The sequence below is a fragment of the Galleria mellonella genome, unplaced genomic scaffold, assembly GCF_026898425.1.
Source record: "Galleria mellonella isolate WM207_F2 unplaced genomic scaffold, CSIRO_AGI_GalMel_v1 utg32, whole genome shotgun sequence".
Classification (NCBI taxonomy): domain Eukaryota; kingdom Metazoa; phylum Arthropoda; class Insecta; order Lepidoptera; family Pyralidae; genus Galleria; species Galleria mellonella.
In genome coordinates, this window is record NW_026442075.1 from 8,520,856 (window position 1) to 8,538,088 (window position 17,233).

The following is a 17,233-nucleotide window of genomic DNA, read 5'->3' on the forward strand; positions in this document are numbered from 1 at the left end:
ATACTATTAGGCTATTTGAGTTCATCTTTACCAGTGTTATAAAAACTCACCTGAGTGTGAGGAATTGTTAGTAACGAAAATTAAAGGCCCTAGTGCTGGCAATATATCCTATCGGTATACACTCGCGGAGGACCAGTGAGAAAAATTATAGAAAACGCAGGTTTTCTCTATTTTTATGAGTCATATTGAAAAGCAATACTGATTGATTGACATATCGATCTTAACCAAACCGCATCATATACAATGATATTATTAATCACGGAGCAAATTGCTTAACACGTAAGTAATTTAGTTAAGTAGCTATTATGAGGTCTAGTAATTTACAATTGAATAGAATTACTTCTATATCTACCCATGCATTTGACATTAGCAAAAAAACCATTTGCTGTGGTACCACAGTTCCAGGACACGTCTCTTAACATCTCTAAAAGCATTGGGATCCTTAATGACAATATCTCTAGTGACGTACAGTTCCGTGGCCACCTCGAAGATAAAGTAAAGCTGGCATTAAAAAAACTCAGTGTGCTGAATACAGCAAAGCATTACTTCACGACGGATCAGCGATTATTGTTTTACAAATCGCAAATCCAGCCCCACATGGAGTATTGCTGTCACTTATGGGTGGGAGTACCTAAATACCAGCTTGAACCCTTCGACTCGGTGCAACGACAAGCTATGAGAATTGTCGATGATCCCAGGCTCATAAGCGGTATCGAACTCGAATGTCTTAGGAGAGATTTTGCCTAGCTCTCTTTTCTAACGCTTGTACAACGGGTTGTGCTCATAGGAATTGTTCAATATGATGCCCACGGCCACTTTCTACCATCGTAGGGCTCGCCATCGACAGGGAGTCCACCTAAATAGATAGTCTCATATCCTACAGTCTAAATGGTCGCGAACAACGCGGTTTTAGAGATGTTTTATCCCACTAACACTAAGGTTATGTAATGAGCTCTCTGCCGAGGTTTTCTTAAGAGACTACAGCATGGGGTTCTTCAAAAGGGGAGTAAAGAGGTTTCTTTAGGGTCGGCAACACGCGCGTAATACCCCTGGTATTGCAGACGTTCATAAGCTACTGTAACCACATACCATCAGGTGGACCGTATGCTTGTTTGCCATCTCAGTGGTATAAAAAAAATTTAGCAAATCCTTTTATTCATTTCAGGTCGGTCATGAAAAATCTTGCCCATTTGCTGGCTGTCCCGATCAGCGAACACGTGGTAACTTTCATCTCCTTGGTAGCCGCTGCCACACTGCTCACGTGGACGACAGGTACTTTACAATATCAAAATTCAAAAAAATTCAAAATTCAAAAATCATTTATTCATGTAGGACATTTTAGCCGCTTATGAACGTCAAATTTTTACATTATAATTTTATATTTTCCCTACCATCCAGTTCGGTATATAGATCCAATTGAGAAGAACTGGCAAGAAACTCAATTGAATTACTTTTTTTTTTAAAGCCAGTTTATTTACAATGTATATTTATATAGGTGTCTATGTCTAACATTAAATGAAAATTCAGTGCATGAACAACTATTGCCATGCACACTCGTCATTCAAGTAATCGTTTAGTGAGTAATAGGCTTTGCTCAGTAAATATGATTTAACAGATGTTTTGAATTTATTTAAGGGTAATTCCAACATATCCTTTGGTATCTTATTGTAAATTTTTATACCTATTCCCATAAAAGACCTATTAACTTTTTCTAAACGATACTTGGGGACAGCAAGTTTGTCTTTAAATCTAGTATTAATATTATGAATATTGCTGTTTTTTGGAAATAAGTCAAGATTTTTATGAACATATAGAATATTTGAATATATAAATTGAGAAGCAACGGTGAGAATATTTGCCTCTTTGAATTTCTCTCTTAATGAGTCACGACTCTTCATACAGTAGATCGCTCGAACGGCACGTTTTTGTAATATGAATATATTCTTAATATCTGCCGCTTTTCCCCATAGTAATATTCCATAAGAGAGTAAACTATGAAAATAACTAAAATAGACTAATCTAGCAGTATCAGTATCAGTGTACTGTCTAACTTTACGCACGGCAAAAGCTGCTGAACTTAGTTTCGCTGCAAGGCTTTGAATTTGTGCACCCCATTGTGTTTTATTATCTAGTGTGATTCCTAGAAAGACAGTAGATTCTATAAATTCGAGAGATTCGTCATTTAATTTAATATTGCAATTAGTATTAAAACTTTTAGATAGAGAGAAATTAACACATTTTGTTTTTTTAGCGTTTAACATAAGATTGTTAGTTGTAAACCAGTGTAGGAGACGCCGCAAAGCACTATTTACATCGTCATAATTATTAGTCATTCTATTAACTTTAAAAATCAATGAAGTATCGTCTGCAAACAATACTATGCCGCATCTATCCTGCATGGCATATGGGAGATCATTAATGTAAACTAGGAATAAGAATGGACCGAGAATAGATCCTTGAGGTACACCCATTTGCACAAGTGACCCGTCAGACGTAGCGTTGCTAATCTTCACTTTCTTTTATCATAAATATTAATTAATTAATTTGTAAATTATTCAATATATTCATTATATCGCACATAATATACGATTTATTAAAAAAAATATATTGAAACTTATCGTCAAATGAATTTAGACATAGCTATCTAGCTCTGTCTGTATGCATGTGCATATCTATCATTAGTGTAGTTCAATTGCGTAAAATAACTAGAATATATACAGAAATGTAACATCGAATTGGTCATGCAGAAGGGCGTTACGCCCGCTGGTGGTCGGCGGCGGGAGTTCGCGGGCGCAGAGCGTGCCGCGCGCGTTTCACCCACCACACACACCCGCCCATTCACTGTTAGCAGGTAAACTTGCGGTATTATAAGGTATATTACAACTGATTTCTTTCCATAAAACACAACCCACGTTGAGAGCAATGTCAAGCGAACGTGACTTTATTTAACTTAATTAGCGTACATCTAACTATGCGAGGTTAGAAAGTCTATGTAAACTAAATTATCTAAGATTTATGCTGAAAACTGATGATAATTGAAGTATGTAGTAAAAAGAGACCAGGCAGAGTATTACCTAGCTCAGATAATACAATTATTTCACTTAGCTGAGCTTTATAGTTCACAGTGGAAACTGTGTGACAACATAGCTCCCACATACTTTATTATGAAGTTTAATTTCAAGTCTTTTTGCGTTAGCCTACTAAAATTACGCTACCCGCTACATACAATATCCTGAAATTAAAAGAATTGGTGTCACACGTTCATAGTTCTTATCCCGTCATAATACACAAATTTTTTATATGAAAAAAATAAATGTCTTCCATGTACGAGTAGTCAATATTATATTACTCAAATATTCTTCAAAATTCATTGAAAATATTTTTTAAAATTAAACAATATTTAAGTAGGTATTTGTTGTTATTTTGTATTTGAAGTGCAAAGGAAAACCATGTAATAAGAAGAAGTTATAAGATCTTATATGTATATGTATGTAAGTATGTATGTTTTAATAACTATAAAAAGAACAAACATTATTTCTTAATGCTACATTACACTTCGGTTTTCTTACGACCAATAAAACCAATATAGCTTCAAAAAAGCGCTGCAAAAATTATATACAAACTGTTTCCGCAGAAGATTATAAGAACGCCCCACAAATGTGAACAGAAACCAGCAGCTAAACGCCATGGGGACGGAAATGTAGCATATAAATTTGAGAAAGGACCTCGACTCGACCTTGGCCTACTTTCTTTAGGACAAACATCATTTATTATATAAGTACAATTCTCTAAAAGAATTATTGGATTCTTGAAATAATTCTTGAGTTACTTCCAATTTACCAAGAGTTTCTTCATATTTATATTAAAGATAAGATTCAAAATTAATATATTTATATTTTTAAAAATTCAACATAGGTACATAAAACTTTGTTTGTATTGTACATCTTACAGTATACTTGTATATGAAGTCCCAGAAACTACTCCATAACGTAGTATAGTTACAGTATAAATATATACATATATAAATAATATACTATCCTATAATCTTACCACCTACTCGCTCTGAAATTCCTGAATTGACTTCACTTATTTAGCTATCAAACCATAAAATGCTGATACACACACTGATTGTAAGAATCATACTTTATTCACACAATGATTTGTTTTTTATTGTTTTGAAACATTTACAACAAAGGAATAAGAATATGACGTGTTACCACTTCTTTCATACCCAGGATAATGCACAGTGCATACATAGACCGAAACAAAATGAATATATTAAGTTACCTGGCCTGTCCAAGTATCTATGTAGAGATCTCTTTGCATTTTTAACAAATTACTCTGTGTATAAAATGCTTATAAATAAATATTAGGTTAAACTATTACATTATTTAGTTTATACTTATGGATTTTGCGTTACAATTATAGTAGTATACCGCTGGATATTCAGCGCAATACAATTATACAATATACATGTTTAAAGATGTTTTTCATTACATTACACCTACCTACATACCTAATCATATTGGCTAACTAGACTACGTCACTTTAATTTCTTATATTTTTTAATGTTAACAAAATATTACAAATAATCTTTTTATCTTCCCGTATTTAGTAGGCAGTTCACTCGGGGGGAGTTCGATAGACAATGTCCGAGGACTTGGACTCGATCAGCGAGGAAGAACGAAGCTTGTTCCGACCTTTCACACGAGAGTCACTGGCCGCTATCGAAGCCCGCATAGCTGAAGAGCATGCCAAGCAAAAGGAACTCGAGAAAAAACGAGCGGAAGGCGAGGTTAGTCAAATATCGTCTATAACACATTTGTGTGTATTTAATTGTGTATGTGTCTAGTATTGCAATACATCAATCTTATTAAAAGGGTACTTGTAGCTTTTACGCATATAACAATGTTTTGAAGCAAATGTAATGGTTTTAACACATTGACAGTATGAAAGAGTGATATGCACACTCAAGGAAATTCACTTTTACAACGACTCTGTGGCATCTCGAAATTTTATTAACATTTTACTGGTCTGACGGATAATTTTTAAACTATTACAGAACGATTTGGGGCGGACGAAAAAGAAAAAAGAAGTAAGATTGCTTGCTTGCCCCTTTTACCTTTTTACGGCTCATTTTTATTAGAGAAATATTGTTAAACAAGTTATCGCTGAAGTCAAAATTGATTTATATGAAGTCATTGTGACCTTCGTTATATATTGGCGCCACATAATACGCGATAACTTGTAGTGAATGCATTCTAATTTATACATATTGATCGCATTTAAAGCATTATTCCTTAAACACATCGCTTTATCGGCAAAGTATTTGTAACAACTGTGTTTACAAGCTTAGCTGTTATCTGAATTGAAATACATAAAGCAAATATCATAACAGCTAATCTTTGTAGCTAATTAAAAGAGAGCTTGTCATGTTTATTTGCATTTCGACGATGTAAATGATCTAACACCTGACATGCTGTAAGTAATAAACAAAGCAAAAAATAAAATAGAAAAACCGTTCAATTTGTAGTAAAAAATGAAACCACCCTTTGTCCTTCTCGTGAAATTTAGTAATTCATATTTTATCATCCTTGATTAGATATAAACCGTAAACTGATCCCAAATATATGATTAGCAAATAAAAAACCTTTAGTAAAGTTTCCTCCCAGTTGAGTATCCAAAATTCAGTAGTCAAAGTAATTGTTTTTAAACAGCAAACTACAATATGTATGTGGATCATAATATTTTAATTTCATGTTAAAAGTGAATAAACTATATCAATCTCCACAATGAACTAATTAAACACCTGTGATTTAGAGCTACATGGAAACGTTTATTCGAAGTACACCAGCACATTACATTCACCATTATCAAGCATTGCACAGGACTGGCTCATGTTCGCCACATCATCATTGACTGCTGTCATTTAGGTCTAGCATGGTGACGACACCTAGCTAGCATATATAGTGCATAATGGAAATATTAGTTGGAAGAAAATAAATTTGTGCATTAAGATCGAAATTAAGATAAATATCATACAATTTTATTGGTAATGAATCGTATTTTTGTAACATTTGTCTGGGCTTGCGCTAGTCACACGTCACACCTCCTATTTTGGAACCTATTTCGAATTAATATAACGTTATCATTAAACAAACAAATTAAGACTAATACAAATAAATATAATTCCCGTTAGGAGATCAGCGGTGCACATTTTATATTTTAAAACAATGGCATAATATATGCATTTCAGTATTGTTCAGTTCATAAAATATGTTATACTATATTAAATTAAATATCACTATAAATTTAAAATGATTAGTCATAAAGATAATAAAATTAAATAGAATGAAGTGCTCCATCAATCCGCCGCTCTCAATATTCGGAATGGTAACACAATAGCGAGGGACGATATACTCGAGCTTCTAGTTTGCCAGATGCGCATCACAGTCACACAGACAGCAGCACTACACCAAATTGGGTTAGCTTAAAATGCCAACATGCTACCACAACATTTGTAATAATACTAGCTATTTTCAAATTAACAGTATTGTTGCAATGTGCATTATGATATGCTCGTGATATGGACTTTTGGATTTAGGTTTATAGTAGGTTGGCTTGCTACACTAAAATCAATATTACTAATAAACTATCAACAGGTCCTTATATACATGAAGCGTAAGTAATTAAGTTATTATATTAATTGGCACTGCACAATTAAGTGGCAACTAAATAAAAATTTAAACATCCAAGGATTTGGATTTAATAAACAGAAGAATTACCTTTTATGTTTCTAAATTTGATAGCTTATTTAGCAGATAGATGCGCCTATATTCTAGAATTTAGTTGTATTAAAATAACGGTATTGTTTAGGTTCGCTATGATGACGAGGACGAAGATGAAGGTCCGCAACCTGACGCGACCCTCGAGCAGGGCTTGCCGTTGCCCGTGCGAATGCAGGGCTCCTTCCCTCTGGAGCTCGCCTCCACACCCCTCGAGGACATTGACCCTTTCTATCATAACCAGAGAGTGAGTTACAGCTCTTATTTAATACGTATAATTATATGGTTGTTATTTTCTCAATTTTCCGTTATTAATAATTATTTTTACTCAATATTTCGAAATCATTGAATAGATTTCATACAAATATTATCAAAAAGTTTAAATTTCTGCATTTAACGTATTAATTTTCTATACTTTTTGCAGACCTTCGTAGTCATAAGCAAGGGTAAAGACATCTTCAGATTTTCGGCAACGAAGGCTTTTTGGTTTTTAGACCCATTCAATCCAATAAGAAGAGTGGCGATATACATATTAGTGCATCCTTTGTTCTCTTTATTTATTATAACTACGATCTTAGTGAACTGCATTCTTATGATAATGCCTACAACGCCGACTGTCGAAAGTACTGAGTAAGTATTCCCTTGAAAGTTATTTAATGACAAATACTTTTTATTAGACCATAACATTCTACATACGTTCAATTTAATTATCATAAACCAAAATATATTTACTTCTTAGGATTTAGACCATTTCGTAGAGTGCACGTTAGTTTCAAAATTAATAGAAATACAGCTAGTATCTAATCGAATTTTATACATAGATAAATCAGAGTAATTTTTATATTTAGTACAAATATATATTTTTATATAGACAATATTATAAAATTAAATTAATCTAGAATAAATTATCATCCTATTAAATACCTATAAACTATTTATATGCATACTGTACCCTTGCTTGGAAAAATATTAGCAGTGGTATTTATTGACTGTGTTACATTTATTACATGCCAATGAAACTACATGGACATAAGTTTCAATAATATTATTAATAAAAACAAAAAAAAATCGCAATATATATAAATACTTATTCATCCGTTTAAATTTAGGGTGATTTAGAAGACATTACATTTCAAAATACACTTATCACCGACTTTCATCTGTATATATTTAGGAACTGTATATTTTCCTTTGTCACATAATAGATTTGAATAATATTTTACTACTTATGTATGTATTGTATTTGCTTAGACAGTTGGTCTTGAGATCTTGTTGATCCTTTTCCTTTCATCTATTTAACAACTCACCTAAACCAAGTATTCATTTACTAATCATTCCCTCAGATGTTTTGGATTAATTGATATGACATTATTATTTGTTTTGTTGAGTCGCATTCCTCAGTGGAGGTGAATTTTTGCAGAGTTATCTTTACCGGGATCTACACGTTTGAATCAGCGGTGAAAGTAATGGCCAGGGGTTTTATACTACAGCCATTCACCTACCTTAGAGATGCATGGAATTGGCTTGACTTCGTAGTTATAGCTTTAGCGTGAGTAGTAGACAATTTTAATGATATACGTAGATTTATTCCAAATCGTTGAATTGTAGATTTTATCGTTAATATGTCATTGATTAGTCATAGATGGAATTACTTTAGTGACGAGAAATTACTATGTGAATATGGAAAATTTGAAAGTTCGTCAACAAAATCCATGAAGGAAGACGTAGATAAAAGTCACAGTAGCCTTAGAGGTAGTGGTGTAGTTATATGTATTAATTTAGCTGTTGTGTTTGTGGGTGTCTGTTTGCAGTTATGTCACGATGGGCATAGATCTCGGCAACTTGGCCGCGCTCAGAACGTTCAGAGTACTGCGAGCGCTCAAGACTGTGGCCATCGTACCGGGTAAATTAATTTGTTCATTAATGTTTAGCAGGTACTTTAGATATTACTCTTTAGGATGTCTAGATATTATATCCATATAAATGTTTATTAGATGGAATAAATTTTTTAATATCTATAATTATAATCACTATATATTAGATTTTAAATACTTTTCGTAGTATATCCTAACCAAAACCACTTAGAAATAGAAAAAGAAACAAATTTTTCTTATAATATAATTCGTCGCAAATAATTAAGAACATACCATAAAAAGAAATCAATTAATAATTTTCCACACCAACACCAAGAACACTGCATAGAACATTGTGAATATAACCCAAATAAAATCTACATAAATACAATATTAAATTTGTATAAAATTTACAAAATACTATCCTTAATTAATGATTACACGGCCCATAACAGGTTTGAAAACCATCGTCGGAGCCGTAATAGAGTCAGTGAAGAATCTGCGGGATGTAATCATCCTGACGATGTTTTCACTGTCTGTGTTCGCGCTAATGGGCCTCCAGATTTATATGGGGGTACTGACTCAGAAATGCATCAAGGTGTTCCCCGAGGACGGCTCCTGGGGCAACCTAACCGATGAGAACTGGGAGAGATTCTGTCAAAACGAAAGTAAGATATATGTATTTATTTAGAAGTATTGTCATCTAGATAATAACCACAACTTCGTATTATAAATGTTTGATAACGTCACATCTTTAGACTTCAGACTATCACTTCATTAAATTTTATGAAATTGATTCACTTTAATAAATTTTGTAAAGTGATGACCTGAACTTTTGGTGATACGAGTATCATGCCCGATTTTAGTTACTGTTTATAAAAAAAAGTTTGGTTTACAATCAACATAAATGATTGTTAAATTAAGTTTGCCCACGATTACGCTTTATTTTTTGTTAATAGTTTTTTTTTATCACAATCACATATAAAAGCTGCTTATATTCCAATATAAATATTTACATCGGAATATATATATATATATATATATATATATATATATATATATATATATATATATATATATATATATATATATATATATATATATATATATATATATAAGTAGAGATAACTTTTATGTACAAATATGACAGACTAAATCACCTGCTGACTACTTGTATTATAGATAAATAAAAAGTTGAAAATTAATTCACAATGTTTTTTTAGCGAATTGGTACGGCGACGCTGGAGAGTATCCGTTATGTGGAAATTCATCGGGAGCCGGGTAAGTTCAATTATTAAAAAAAAAATTCTATACTGTACATTTATTTATAGTCATGGGGTAACATGATACTAATACAGTTATTATTTGTACAGGCAATGTGAACCAGGTTACATATGCTTGCAAGGTTACGGTCCAAATCCCAACTATGGATATACGAGTTTTGATACATTCGGTTGGGCTTTCTTATCAGCCTTTCGTCTAATGACACAAGATTACTGGGAAAATCTCTACCAATTGGTAAGTCATAGCAACTGAATTAAAAAATACTTAACTTTACCACTCAAATTCATAAATGTTTTTGAAAAATCTAATGGACAGTCAAATCGAATTCTACCTCGGAAATAATTGATTTAATACCTCTCTATGGCTATAAGACAACAGTTACATGTTTATTACATTTATATTTGTAACGCCAAAGTATTCAGTATTGAGATAAAATATAAACTGTCTGAAGTACTGACAATATAATAATACGTTATACTATACAAAGCTAAGGATCATTTTCTATAAATTCTGTGAACATACTACAAAACAGGATCTCTGTCTTGCAGGTGCTGAGGTCGGCCGGGTCATGGCATGTGTTGTTTTTTGTGGTGATAATTTTCTTGGGCTCATTCTATCTCGTGAATTTGATCTTGGCTATTGTCGCTATGTCGTATGATGAGTTGCAAAAGAAAGCCGAAGAAGAAGAACAAGCCGAAGAGGAAGCGCTACGAGTAAGAAAATTGCATAATGTTGACGCATTTTATGGGTATGCCAATTCTTACTTTATCTCTACAAATGTGTACATCATAACTTTAGGAAGCGGAACAAAAGGCAGCAGCTAGAGCGGACAAGCAAGAGGCACGTGAAGCGCACGCAAGGGCAGCCGCCGAGGCAGCTGCTTATGCCGAGGCTCACCCCACTAAATCTCCGAGCGACTTCTCGTGTCAGAGCTACGAGCTGTTCGTGAACCAGGAGCGAGGCAACCAGGACGATAATACTCGGGAGCGCATGTCCCTCCGAAGCGACCCCTTCGCGGACTCGGTGAGCACACAGCCCACGCACAAGCCCACCGCCACCGAACAGCACCACGACACGCGCCGGCCGAGGAAGGTCAGCATGGTGAGTATGCTGTGCTCTTCACGCATATATCTCGCTGACAATGATTCAACACCTTTTGACTGTCAACGATAATTATAAAAATACAATAATAACATTGAGTTTAGTAATAATCACTTGGATAATACAAATGACATGTTTTAGTAATAAATATTACGTAGATATAACTGTTGATTGACAGTCAAAAGGTAAAAGGTATGAGGAAGGATAGATCATGATTATAGAAAAATGGATTAGTCTAAAACGTATTTCAAATTGATTTAGATTTTGATAATATTTTAATTCAAATATATTTGAATAAGATAAAAATTACATATTTTCCGAATCAGAATTAGAAATTCAAGATATATTTTAAATCCAATTTCCAAACAAATATGAAAATTCTTTAATATGTCTATAAAGCATTGAATCTTATTAACCTACTTTCGATTAAGTTCTCCAACGTGTATTCGTCATAATGTATGTTTTGAAGATTACATCTGTTTTCAGATAAATAAGAAGGTATTCTCTATCATGTATGTGCTAGGTAATCTTTGAATCATTGACAGCTGAGTATTAATTGTCTTTTCAACTTGATCCAAAACAATATCACGCTGCTTCGATACACCTTGAATAATGAAATCAGCTTTTTGAATACTACCAATTTTTTGCAATCCAGAATTACACTTGATAAAGTACACCTGTTCATCTTCATACTAGCACAGTTCAAGTTGAGAAGAATAATTATATAAATACATTATTATGTGTTTACTGCTAAAAGCTTAAAGGTTTTTTCTGTGTTGATGTCCTACAATCTATTACAACCTATACAATCCTATACAAGTGCATTTATCATTTCTAACTAGTGTGTGATTATTTTTTAAATGTTTACATTTTTACAGATATTATCTGTAAATATATTTATTATCAATATACGAGTATGCATTTGTATTACCTTTTTTTAATTTTGTTATCGTCTGTCCTTAATTTCTTTATAGACTTACCTACTATACCTATAATCGGTCATAGATATGACTAATTTAGCCTGAAGGAATGTTAGATGTTTATATAACACCTGTGATGCTATGTGCCAGAAAATTGTTAAAACATCTATTCATTTACATTATAATTTTTTTATCAATGCTGTGCAATGTTTTCTTGTAGATATTATTTCCTCAATTAGATCTAGCTAGTATCCTTAATTCAGTTTACATATATGTGTAAGCACATCGATCATACTTCACATATTTTAATTCTCTATTAATTACTTCATAAACATAATTTCATTTTTTGAATTGAAAGTCTTTTATAAAGATTGCGCATACTGCATGAATAACTTGAAAATTAAAACAGTAGACATTTTACTCTGTTGACGTTCTCCAATAATATTTCTTCGATTGTTAGATATAAATGATATTGAAATGGAAAAAAGTTTCAGAATATTCAAGGGTATTTTAACTAAACTTTATACTGGGGTTACAAAATATAATTGTCAGCGTCAATAGAATATAAAATATTTTATAATACAAACTTTAAGGAATACTATTGGAGAGAAAGAATCTATTGTCATGGTAGATTGTTTCTTTTGCAATGTAAGTGTTTAAGAACGGGCCGGGCGAAACTGAACATATCAACGATGAAGAGGTAGGTTCAGTCAACTCTTATTATCCAGGAATGGTAATAATTATAAATAAAACGTTGACTCATTTTAACATACCTAATTTGAATATAGTTCCTCAATTTTGATTCATAATAATGCGGAGGCTTGGATATATGGATATAAAATGTACAAAAGAACAGTCTTCATGACTTTAGATGTAGTTAAAAAAAAATAGCTAAGTCTTAGAAGTATGCAGGTATGCATGTAATCTAACCCCATAATTACTTCATGTGTTTATAAACAAAGTTACCTGACTAACTTTTGCTTTGTTCACTCATTGCTAGTTTGTTTTTTGTTATTTGAATTTTACAATAAGAGTTTTAATACTACATCCTAATTTTTGAGTTTTCTAAAAATTCTAGAATAAGGGATGTAAACGTAAAAGTTCTTGTTGTATTTTTAATTCATAGATTAGTTTTTATTGCCATTTGCAGCTGGACTTTTATTTATATTTCATTAGATTTAATTGAAGTAATCACTATATTATTTAAAAGTAATTACTTTGTTGTATCATCACACTGATCGCTTTGAAAGTGCAATTAATATTTTTTTGTATGCCTGATTTTGTTTGATTTTTGTTTGTTAACTGTGTTTAAATGTTTCTCTCCATCCTTTCAATCCTATTTGGTGGTGTTTATATTGATCGATTTAAGCCATTTGAATTGATATAAATTCGAAATTTTGTTTGTATTGAAGGTTCCCCACCCTGATCGCATAAATAAATATCCAGGCCCGTTGTCATACGGGCCGCTGCGCGAGGGCTCACAGGTTTGTCCTTCTGTCCTCATTGATGTTTGTGATCCCCTTCCTCTTCCTATGACAATAAATCTAATACTATTTTATTTTATCTATATTTATTTAGCTATTGCTCATCTATATTCTTCTACTAATTACAAATTTCTTAATATCATATTGCAACAAATTTATAATATATTTAAATACATATACATTTGTTACAATATAATATCATTGTTATTGTTGCAGCATGATATTATCAAGCACTTCTCATTTACTTCTATATATTGTGTTATCTTCTTTAAACATTATCTCAACTTGTGTGTCTATTAGTTGTCAATTTTGTTTATTAGCACATGAAGGTAAATAATTATTACCAAATACAATTTAGAAGTTATAATAAGCCTCTGCAGTAGGTCTTTTAAATAGTGAACGATAAAGTAGATTTTTGAGAATTACAGACAGTATTCTACTACTCGATCTGAATTGAGGAAAATTAAAATAATATATAATTAATGATTTTTTATTAATTCCATTAAATATTAATGTCGACATAATTGCAAAGAAAATGTAAATCCTTCATAAACTACTATTTGCTATAATTATTATATTATATATATACCTAAGTCAAGTCGCTGAAACATAGATGTGACACTGCAGGCTTCATTATCCTTGCCGGGCTCACCGTTCAATTTACGACGAGGATCGAGAGGTTCCCACCAGATGGCTCTTAGGCCGAATGCGAGAGCACGCTATCCACCAGGAGCTGATCGGAAACCGCTAGTATTATCCACATATTTGGATGCACAAGAACATCTACCATATGCCGACGACTCTAACGCTGTCACGCCGATGTCAGAAGAAAATGGTGCTATAATCATCCCTGTCTATTACGCAAATTTAGGTAAGGGTCATCTCTGAACTTGATGTCTTGGATATTTATTGCCTTTACTTGCCTTTTATATTATATTAAAACTAAATAAATTTTAATTTATAAGTATTAATATTATTTTGATACTACAAATTTTTATGAATTTCTTTTATAATATTGTTTTAGTGTCTACTGTAAACATTTATATTTAAATTAATAATAACATACCTATTAAACGTTCAACACGGTCTTTTTATTTTAGTGGGATATTGTTTGAACTTACAAAGGTTTATTTATTTCAAGCCACATATATTTTATTTTTAGGACATGTCAATTTTCAATCCACAAACTTTTAAATTTCAATTTTAAACAGGCTCAAGGCATTCGTCATATACATCCCATCAATCAAGGTTGTCCTATACATCTCACGGAGACTTGCTTGGCGGAAAGGCTCAAACTAAAGAGGCCAGACTGCGTGGACGGTCAGCTTCGAGAAATCATAGCGTGACGTCACAACCACACGCCTACCCGTTACCGAGACAGGACTCGTCATTGGCCTCGAGGCCTCTTAGAGAATATGTACGTGTATTTATCACTAGTACAGTCATAAAATTACTAGAACTAATTCTATTACTACAAGAAATATTAACATAGAAGGCAACTCTTGTGTATTTTGTAGAATTCTACCAACGTCGGAATAATTATTCGTAAATATTGTCTTTTATATATACTTTGTCACAGTAATTGAATAAAATAAATTGAGATAAAGTGCCACAGTGTTTACACATAATTATAAGTGCCTTTGTATAGTATATACAATTAAAGCTTCTTCCTTTAGGCTAAAAACTTCTATCGGTACATTTTAGTATATAGTAGATTCTTGTGGCACATTTTTATACATAATCACCACGCAAAACAAATGCTAACCATAAACGAAACTGAAATTATATTTGTGAAAATTCAATTACTCGGTTTATGAGTTAAAGACCTTCAATCAAAATACAAAATTATTTAAAAGATCTTAAGCTTTTTACATAGAAATTGTCTAAATAAAAACAAATTGTGTACGTTAGAGCTGAATAGCAAAAAATAGTACGGCATGTAGGTCTTGTGACAATAAGTGATCGCTATGAAGTTTTATAATTTGCTTTTATATATGTCTAATAAATTATATGGAATTAAAAATATAAATGAAAATGGCCACATATACATCAACCCAAGTATATAAAATAAGAACTTTCACAGTTTATTAAATAACGGCTCGTTGCTATGTTTCAGGAAATGAGCACAACAGAATGTACAGACGAAGCTGGGAAAGTTTTGAAACCCTCCAATGACAACCCTTTCATAGAATCATCACAGCAACCCAACGTAGTGGATATGAGAGGTAAATATTGCACCTACTCTACAGATTTAAAAGGCGTATGAGATTGAAAATATATTGGTAGTAAAGTAGTGGTAGCGACTAAGGGAACTTAATAGTCAAGGGATGAACAACAGCGTCCCTCTTAAAACATCACCAAAGTTAAACTGCGGCTACCAACGCGTATCAAGGGTGGCAAACCCCGCCCCCTTCCTTATGGGGAAGGCTTATATTAGTAGTAGACAGATAACTTGTAATATAGTAAAATAATAAATATATGTTCTTTAACATATTGATATGTTAAAAAGGACTTTCTTTTCTAGAAGTTTTATATACCTCACAATTACTGTACCCATAATACTTGTAAATAGATATAATATAGTTGTTCTGAATAATTTCAATAAAATTTTAATTTTTTGGACTACATTTTTTTATTTTCCTTAAAGTATTTAGTTAATTAAATCATTAACATGATTATTATTATTTTATAGATTTATTTTATCTGTAATATTTTACAATAATATAAAACACGATTAAATTTAATAAAACTTACTTTTCGTGTACGTACTAAAATATCAAGATGAATTGAATTCAAATGAAATGCTATTTGGAACGTTATTGCTTCTCTAAATAAGTCATCTGACACGTCTATAAATATTGTCATATTTCTTCTATTATGTAGATAAGTGATAAATATACGGCTTCATGTTGTAACATCAAATTAAGAACTATCTGTTAATATTTCAGATGTAATGGTACTAAATGAGATCATCGAGCAAGCGGGTAGACAAAGTCGTGCGAGTGATCACAATGGTATGGAGTACTGAAAGTAATCTATAAATGTTGTTGGCTACATGTGACAACGCTGTTGTCTTGTTGCATTCTATAATTTATTATTTTCATATATATATTTATATGTCCTTTTACTTCAATGTGCTTATTAAATTTACTCAACAGACTTACTATTTTCCCCGTTTCTCTATACATTAATAAACCTTACGATAAACACAATGTCTAGGTACTTTATTATAACGTTACAATATCGATATGTGATGGACCAAGTGATTAAGATTGTTAATACAATCAAATAAAATTAATAATCAAATAACATTAATATTTTATCCGGACAGTAAGAACAATAACAAATTGAACACACGGTGAAATTGATATTTATTTAAAGTTTATTATTTGTCACTGTACATGCTTTTTTCGAATATTGAACATGATTTTTGCTCAATTTGGTAAATTTCAAGGATATTATGTTCCAATATAGGTACCAATATTTGAGCTTAATGCTAAATGTCCTTCGATTAAAATTATATCTACCGGGAATCTGAACTGCGCATTTACTAATGTCATAATTTCATTCATGAATCTATAATAAACTGTATCTAGTGTCGCAAAGTTTCTAACATCTAATATCTTTGTAGTGGACATTAGGCTACGACAGCCATACTTTTCCATACTGTTACATATTCATATAGTTCGGTCGTTTTCCACAAAAAATGTGCTTATGTTAGTTCAGATAAACCTCAGCCGTTTTATTGTAGATACAACATATCTTTTATTATCCTATCCGATAATTGAATAATAATAAGCTTGGTC

At 32.1% G+C, this 17,233-nt stretch overlaps 1 protein-coding gene and 1 pseudogene across 32 annotated transcripts in view; both read left to right on the forward strand.

Annotated features, from left to right (window-relative positions):
- The window catches only part of LOC113510793 (sodium channel protein para), a 90,271-nt gene that overhangs the window by 53,665 nt on the left and 19,373 nt on the right, over positions 1 to 17,233 (forward strand). For 8 of the 32 annotated variants that reach the window (XM_052896190.1, XM_052896192.1, XM_052896196.1 and 5 more), the window contains exons 3-19: positions 1,166 to 1,272; positions 2,748 to 2,851; positions 4,616 to 4,795; positions 5,063 to 5,095; positions 6,877 to 7,032; positions 7,210 to 7,415; positions 8,206 to 8,334; positions 8,597 to 8,688; positions 9,094 to 9,306; positions 9,862 to 9,919; positions 10,012 to 10,156; positions 10,471 to 10,635; positions 10,721 to 11,023; positions 14,055 to 14,298; positions 14,639 to 14,844; positions 15,544 to 15,652; positions 16,376 to 16,441. In XM_052896190.1, coding sequence (XP_052752150.1) covers positions 4,649 to 4,795; positions 5,063 to 5,095; positions 6,877 to 7,032; positions 7,210 to 7,415; positions 8,206 to 8,334; positions 8,597 to 8,688; positions 9,094 to 9,306; positions 9,862 to 9,919; positions 10,012 to 10,156; positions 10,471 to 10,635; positions 10,721 to 11,023; positions 14,055 to 14,298; positions 14,639 to 14,844; positions 15,544 to 15,652; positions 16,376 to 16,441 — 2,272 coding nt within the window. In that variant the 5' untranslated portion in view covers positions 1,166 to 1,272; positions 2,748 to 2,851; positions 4,616 to 4,648. Of the gene's footprint in view, positions 1 to 1,165; positions 1,273 to 2,747; positions 2,852 to 4,615; positions 4,796 to 5,062; positions 5,096 to 6,876; positions 7,033 to 7,209; positions 7,416 to 8,205; positions 8,335 to 8,596; positions 8,689 to 9,093; positions 9,307 to 9,861; positions 9,920 to 10,011; positions 10,157 to 10,470; positions 10,636 to 10,720; positions 11,024 to 13,355; positions 13,428 to 14,054; positions 14,299 to 14,638; positions 14,845 to 15,543; positions 15,653 to 16,375; positions 16,442 to 17,233 lie in introns of all 32 variants that reach the window. The other 24 variants (XM_052896181.1, XM_052896183.1, XM_052896186.1 and 21 more) reach the window with 5 other exon arrangements.
- LOC128200986 (uncharacterized) lies at positions 355 to 2,855 on the forward strand (annotated as a pseudogene).